This window comes from Akebia trifoliata, chromosome 12 (genome assembly GCF_017979445.1).
Source record: "Akebia trifoliata isolate Shusen 1 chromosome 12, ASM1797944v1, whole genome shotgun sequence".
NCBI classification, from domain to species: Eukaryota; Viridiplantae; Streptophyta; class Magnoliopsida; order Ranunculales; family Lardizabalaceae; genus Akebia; species Akebia trifoliata.
In genome coordinates, this window is record NC_141386.1 from 35,483,712 (window position 1) to 35,491,654 (window position 7,943).

Sequence of the window (7,943 nt, forward strand, 5' to 3'; positions counted from 1 at the left end):
TTTGTAATTGGAAAATAGATTTTTTAAAATTTGTTATATATTTAATTTTTTGAATATTAATAATTTGAAAATAAGGCATGTGTTTGGATCAATTTTGGATTAAGGATGAAATGAAATAAATTGAATTCGATTCACATATTCATTAATCTGATCGGATCTCATACATGCTTAAAGATTTTTGAATTGATATTAAAGTGATACTGATTTGATACCAAACTGATCCCTTGCCAACTCTATTCATAACTCTATGACAGAGTCATAAAATGATGTCACCTGGCTGGGGCATGTAGGACGTTCATGCCTCTCATTTTTTGTTTTAAGGTTATAAATACTAGAAGGGGTTTGAAAGGAGACGGAAGACTTGGAGCAATTAAAATGTCAATCCCATTGTAGAGAGTAAGAGCACACGTGTCATTAAGATCTCGGAATTTATTCTCCAACCTTAAATCTTATAAATTTATTCTCCATTTGGTATGTTTTGATAGGAGTTTAAAATAAATTGGGCTCTAAACCAATTTATTTTTTCTATACAACACGCAGTTCAATGTAATTTTTTCCAATAAAAACATGCCACGTAGACACCGTATTTTTCTTCAGAAACCGGCACCGTTCTGAATCGCGACTCATAAATATATGTGATTCAATTTCATTTCAACCCATAGTAAACAACTAAACATAAAACTTTAATGTTGATCTCCACAATAATTTGCCACGTGGCATAGGAGGGTGATTGGACCATTCTTCGATCTCTCTTATTCGAGAGAGTCGAGACTTGGTCAAAAAGGCCATTAGTTTCTTTGAGTTGCCGATTAATATTATAATGGTAAAGGACGAAAGGCTAAAGCACATTTCTTTGTCTTTTATTTCTTTTTTAAAAAAAATTATTTATATTTTTCTCTCTTTTTAACGTTGGAAACCGATCCCCCACTTATTCCCTCCAACTTTCCGTTTTCTCGTGAAATTGCAATTATATATATAAAAGAACTTTGTCTCGCTTACCTTTCCAACCAAAAATCGGATTTTGTTTCAGAGCTCTTGTTTGTCTCTCACAGTTTGACAAAGCAGAGGAACTCGAACTAGAAACTTTTTGTTTGTTTATGATTTTTAGGGTTTCTCCAAGTAGAATATCGAGTGTGATAGATTTTTCTCCCTGGGGTGTTAATGGTGTTTTTGCCAACAAGTTTGAACTTTGAAGAGCTTGAAAAAGAGTTTACAGTTGTCTGGTTAAACCTCTGTTAAAACTTAAAGCTTTGAAGTTCTTGGTTTCTGGATTTGTGGTGTGTTTTATTTCGATTCTTAGAAAATGGAGGAAGGAACGGAAGTTCGATTAGTTCGTTGTCCCAAGTGTCAGAATCTTCTTCCAGAGCTCCCAAATTTGCTTGTTTATCAATGTGGTGGATGTGGTGCTGTTCTTCAAGGTAAGATATCACGAAAGTTCTCATCTTTTTTCCTCTTTTGTTCTGTCTTTCTCGGTTGTTTTTCTTGTTCATCGTGTTTTTTTTTTCACTTTTAATTTAATTCTTAGAAATAATTTTGAGTTTGAATTTATGGGTTTTTATCACGCAGCAAAAAAACTACAATCTTCAAGTGATGGGTCATCGGAGAAATCTGATGAAGAGAGGGTTAGATTGAGTTCTGAGAAAGTGGAGAGTTTTCCTGAAGAAAGGGGGGTTGTTGATTTGAGTGATTCTTCCGAGAAATCGGATAAGGAGAGAGATGGGTTAGTACTTAGGCGGAGAGGAGGGGACAGAGACCGAGTCTTGTCTGAAAGATCAGCTAATTCAAGTAGTAGTTCTTCATCTAAGATTGGAAATAGAGAGGTTTTGCCTGAAAACATTGCTGCGACGAGATATGATCGAAGGGTCATAGAGCAGGAAATTGGGTTTGGTAGTAAATATAGACATCCCTCCAAAGATCCTGTTCATAATTGGTTAGTTGGGAATAAGCACGAGATGAACATGACTCGGGAGAAATCTGTGGATGTGAATGTCGAAAAGGAAATGGGAGAATTTAAACCCCAAATCGGAATAGCGGGCAGGTCCAATAATTCTGGGGAAAATTCCCGATTGGTGCCCCAAAGAAAGAGATGGGTCGAATGCATATCGGAGAACTCCAAGAGCTGCAGCTGAAGGTGTGAGATTGTCGAAATCTCTCTACCCTGGTCAAGGCTCGTCGAACTACCACCCGAGTTTGTCTCACGGGTATGGCGAGCCGATAAAGAATTTGACCAACCCAGGTGGACCTGATAGAGTTGAGTACCTCGAACAAGATCGGGCAGAGCTTCTGAGAAAGCTTGATGAACTTAAGGATCAATTGAGTAGATCTTGTGATGTGTCGGACAAACCAATAGAAAGGGTTCCAGTGGATGGGGGGACCACTCCTATGGATCCTTACGTTAGTCATGATACATGGTTTGCGGAAACCTCATCTGGAACAAATCGAGCTTCCTTGCAGCCTATGTTGGCGGATAAACATGTTCGGATACCACCTTATTACACCCATCACGATGAACCCTTTCCTTTGATGAGTAGGCATGATATGGAAATGCAGAACTTCCATCCCCCTCAGATGCACACCTCCAATGAGATTCCGAGATATGGGGATCCATTTGGTCGCCAAATGTTTAGCGGGGCTCCAAACCGACAACCCTGTCAATACCCACAACAATCATCTCACGATTACTTTTCTGGACCATACATGGATATTGATACTGACTACAATGCATCATACCAACAAAATACTCTCTTCCACCAGCGCGCGTGCTCTTGTTCACATTGCTACAACAAACATTGGCAAATCCCTCCCACTGTTACCTGCAATAGAAGGTTCATGGATGCCCCCGCTAACCCCATGCCCTACCATCTTGGCCCTCGGGTTTATAATCCTAGAGATGCTAACCCTCCTCCATTGTATGCTCGTGAACCACATCCAAACATGAGAAGGCCAAGCAACCTTGATTCAGGCATCAGTGGTTTGGGTCCGGGCTGTCCGCCGAAGGTGGCACTAGTAAAGAGGAATGGGCGTCGTTGTCGTCCATTTGCTGGTGGGGCCCCATTTATAACATGCCATAGTTGCTTTGAATTTTTGCCACTACCAAGGAAGTTTTTGCTGATGGAGAAGAATCAACGGAAGATGCGGTGCGGTGCCTGCTTTACTGTAATTTCATGTTTGGTTGAGAACAAAAGGCTTGTTGTTTGTGCTCCTATGCAAACCAAGGAAATTTCTTCTGTAGTCAACGATGGTTATGCAAACCGGGGTAGCACGTTCTCTGAAGATTATGATAATTCTGGCTGTAACATTAAGGCCACTGAAACGGAACCTGTTTTATCATCAATCAATCAGAGATTGAACTCGAGTGAGTCTGAGAAAATGCATGACCTTCGTTCTTCATTTTCGAGTACTTCCAATGATGAGAGAAGTCCTAAAAGTGTGATTGCACAAAGGGTGGAGTCGAACTCTTCAGAGATACATGTGAAATCCAATGCGACTCCACCAATTCCTGGTTCACCCCTTCGTGAGCATTCCTCTTCTGATAAACTAGTGAGCAAGTTTGGTAAGGGAAACAGGAGTAAACGCACAAACCAAGAGGAGTTGGTCCTGACTAAGGCTGCCACTTCCAGACAGATTTCCATGAAAGATTCATCAGTGGCAACTGAGATGGACGTCTCATTTAATGAATATTCAAATACCGTGGTGTCTCAAGATTCTGTAGACGTAACTAGAGAAGAAGACCAACCAAGGATCAGCAAGGGTGGTGATTCATTCTTTGTAGGCCTCATCAAGAAGAGCTTTGGAGACTTCACTAGTAGATCTAATGTTTTGATTAATGGGCGGTCAATACCTGAACGGTTGATTAAAAAGGCTGAAAAGCAAGCTGGACCAATCCATCCTGGAGAATACTGGTAATCATTTCTGCTGACACACCTACATTCTTTTCCTCTTTTCCTCTGAACTTGCAAATACTTAATTCTTTATATAAGTATGTTTTATAAGTTGTAATTGTTTTTAAGAATACTTTTGTGTGTGTGTGTCAAAGTTGTGTTCCTATGGCATCGTATTACTTCGCTTCCTTCGTAGGTACTAAAGGTCTATTGTTCTTTTGTCTGGCTAAACCAGGTACGATCGCCAAGCTGGTTTTTGGGGTGTGATGGGTCAGCCTTGTCTTGGCATAATTCCTGTAAGATAATTTATTCCTGAACAAATATTAGTCTAGTCTTTATGGTAGAAATCTATTTCCAGAATACATTGATGAAACATTGTTATTTGTCTTGCAGCCTTTTATCGAAGAATTTAATTTTCCCATTCCCAAGGATTGTTCTGATGGAAACTCTGGTGTTCTTGTAAATGGGAGAGAGCTTCATCAAAATGATTTGGATCTACTTGGTAGCAGGGGACTCCCAACTACTAGAAATAGATCTTATATTGTCGATATTTCTGGTAGAGTTGTGGATGAGGACTCTGGTGAAGAGCTTGATGGCCTCGGCAAACTTGCCCCAACGTAAGTTAGAACCCTCTATTATGCTGGAATTTTGGTTCGAAAATGTGTACTGTACACAATTTTTTAAAAAGAGATTATGTTCCTATGGATGAAATTATCTTCATTTATTATTTTATTTTTACTGAGGGATAATTCCGATACATTTATATAATTACAATTATTTTTTCATTTTCTCTTATTTATTTGATGCTTTTGGGTTGGCATCATCCGAGCCATCCGATTGTTAGTTGTGTGCTAATAACGTGACACGTGTCGTAGTTGTTGGAATAGTGTCACAAGGTTGTTGTAATAGTGCTATTTGCTTTTGTGTTGGCTCACCTTTGTGTGTGATTAGCCACCTATCAGTAATATATTGTGATTACTTATATGTGGAGGGGAAGATAGAAGGATCCATCCTCCCTGTCTATATATATCGTAAACATGTCTCTTATATCAGGATCGGGACTCACCTACTGATGAACCCGTATGAGGGTCTCCTAGACAATAAAAAGTGTATCACTTGAGTCTTGCCATTTTATTATCACATTAGCTTTCAAGGCAAGAAAGCATCTAAAATAAACAGTTTGTATCATGTGAATGTATTTGTAATTCTCCATATTCTGTTTTAACTTTTTAACTGCCATTCTTTATTATTTTTTCTTCTCTGTGAACATGAAAAATTGAAATTATCATCATCTTAGGTTAAAATATCAAACACCCACTGATATGTTGGACAACCTGTCATGAAAAATTGAAATTATCATTATCTTAGGTTAAAATATCGAACACCCATTGATGTGTTGGACAACCTCATGGGGTCTTTCAAATTGATAAACTTTCTGCCACCCTGAATAGCTATTACAAACTCTACGATATTATGGTTGTTGGAAGACTTGTTGGCTTTTATTTGGTGTCATTATCTATTTGGACCGTGTGTGCCTTTCTTAATGTAAAATGTTACTTGATACTTGTCTCATTTTCTTAATTTTGTTAATTGGCTTGTGATTTGTCCTTGAGTGGTATAATTAATTTCACAAATTACGATCATAATTTTAGAACAACTTGTTCTTGACTATGAAGTGTTATTTAATTCTATTTTTTTTTTTCTTTAAACAGAGTTGAGAGAGCAAAGCATGGGTTTGGCATGCGAGTCCCTAGAATGGTTGCCTAAATGATCACGATTTTTGGTTCCCCAAATGCTTCAGCTTCCATTGGCAAGAGGGAGACATGAAGCCTAACTTTCTTGGAGATGAAAAGGGTCTTCTAAAGGTGAACTTATTTAAGAGCAATCGCGCCCAATTTCTCTACTTTGATTAAGTACGGGTTTGGTGACATTGTATACTAATATCACAAACTTGTTTTCTTTTGTATTGAGCTTCATGTGTGATTATTGCTGGTAATTTTGTTCTGATGATGAAAAGCTCAGGAAAATCGTATTATATGTGCTTAGAAGGGTGACAATATTTTGCTTCTTTGTATGTAATTTTGTAAATTAAGCCAAATTTGAATATGCAATTGTTTGTCTCCCAGATTCGCTTCTTAATAAAGCCCTTAAGAAAATATTACATTATTGCCTTTTTAGTAATCCTAAAAGTTTGGTTTGGGGGGCTCTGCTCCCAAGTCCGGGTTGGGGCGCTCCCCCCCCCCACTCAGTGTACCGACAATTGAATACAAGACATTTACACAACAATGACTTTAGTCAATTGAATGGAAGAACACGATTCATTCAATCGATACCAAATTTTTGAGATAAGTTTAATGATGATGATGGCGTTAACGACGTCTAATTGTTCTAGGCATATGAGTAGACAAATGTTGGAAGGCACTTGTGAATTCTTGAAGGTAAGGAGATCCCCGTGAAGATTCTCTATTTCTTCCAATCAATTAATCATAACTAATGGATTGTTACCTTCACCTGTGAAGCATTTTCATTAAGTGTCTTGATGGCATGGTTTTAAATCTCATCCGAGACTAGGACAACTCATCTTGATATGGTCCACCAACGAGATGAGTTGACAAGTCATCTTAAAGGCATATTTTGTTCTGACTCTCGAAGGTATTGTTCTAAATCTCATTCGAGACAACTCAAATAAATCGGACGTCTCATCTGAGATGACTCGGATTTAAAACCATGTCGACAGTCCCCTTCACGAACAACTTACCATGCTCATCTGCACCATTGGATGATTGTGCAGAATTTAGTCCCACATCGTACACAAATTACCTTGTCTCTCTCTTAATAAGTTCCTTGTCCTCTCCACTCATTGTCAATTGATTTTGAGTTGGGACTCTAAAACTTATCATTGTATCAGAGTAGGTTTTTCTTCTTTTCACGTCACTTAGTTCATATCTCCACGTGCTTGGACTCGGTCCAGCTCACACGTGCGGGGCGTGTTGAGTTTAGTCTATATGGGACACAAATTGCTTGTTTCGCTCCTTATAAGTTCTTGGGCTCTCCACTTATTGCTGATTGGTTTTAAGTTGGACCCTAAATTTATCAGATTCACACATCTTGAGTTGATTAGACCTAAAACTAATTGATTAACTTGAATGGTCCAAATCTGTCACTGTTCATATGACAGAGAAGAGTGGATCTTTAAAGGGTGCTGAGACAAAGTGGGACCAATTTGAAGGAAAATTCTAGACTCCACCCATTAACCACTCTTAATTATGGACCCAATAGTTCATATTTATTTTTTGCAAGTAGGATAGGTATGGGTCTATGTGAAATTTTATATATTATAAAGTTTGTCTTTGTGTGCAAGATATGGTGATAAAGAATCTCCTTGTCTAAGGTTATTGAGATTAAAAGTAGGACCCCCCATAATTTATTTTAGTAAACTAGAAGATGATTTAAACATGCAAGTCGGTTAAGTGGTCCTTGAGTTGAAATCATGACTACAAAAATGTGATGATGGTGTACCAATTAAAAAAAAAGTGTATCCGATTGGTAATTTATGAAGGAAGATCGAAAAACATAATCATCTTCAAATCATTGTTTTTATTAGTTAAATGGTTGTTGGTTAAGGATCTCCATGATTGCACACGGAAAATAAAAGGGAAAATGGTTTTCCTTGGAAAAAGTAACTTTTATTGGACATTTTCTTGGAATTCATTTTGCGGCTCAAAGAGATTTTCAACCTTGCGATGGAAATTGTTTTCCCATCAAACCCACAGGAAAGTATTTTCCCACTCCAAATGTTAATCTTCCACTATTTTCCTAACCCCCAAAACTAAATGCCAGTTCTCTTTTCTACATTTTTCTATGTGCAATCAAATGGTGAAATTTATTTGCATAGAAAAATTCATACTCCCTTGAAAACAAATTCTTTGTAATTATATAAATTTTGCTTAGCTACATTTTGTATCGAAGATGTTTAGCAAACATTTTTCGTTTGTTAAAATTATTGCACCACTGAATTTTTCAAAATAATATTTTAAAATTTGCTTTTTTAAGATAAAAGAC

At 37.6% G+C, this 7,943-nt stretch overlaps 1 protein-coding gene across 1 annotated transcript; it reads left to right on the forward strand.

Moving 5' to 3' along the window:
* Positions 1-984: 984 nt before the first annotated feature.
* Positions 985-5,843, forward strand: LOC147389908 (uncharacterized). The gene is given in 6 exon segments (XM_086419023.1): positions 985-1,418; positions 1,567-2,081; positions 2,083-3,902; positions 4,117-4,177; positions 4,275-4,498; positions 5,594-5,843. Coding segments are annotated over 6 exon segments (2,790 nt in total). The 5' UTR covers positions 985-1,303; the 3' UTR covers positions 5,649-5,843.
* The last annotated feature ends 2,100 nt before the right edge of the window (positions 5,844-7,943 follow it).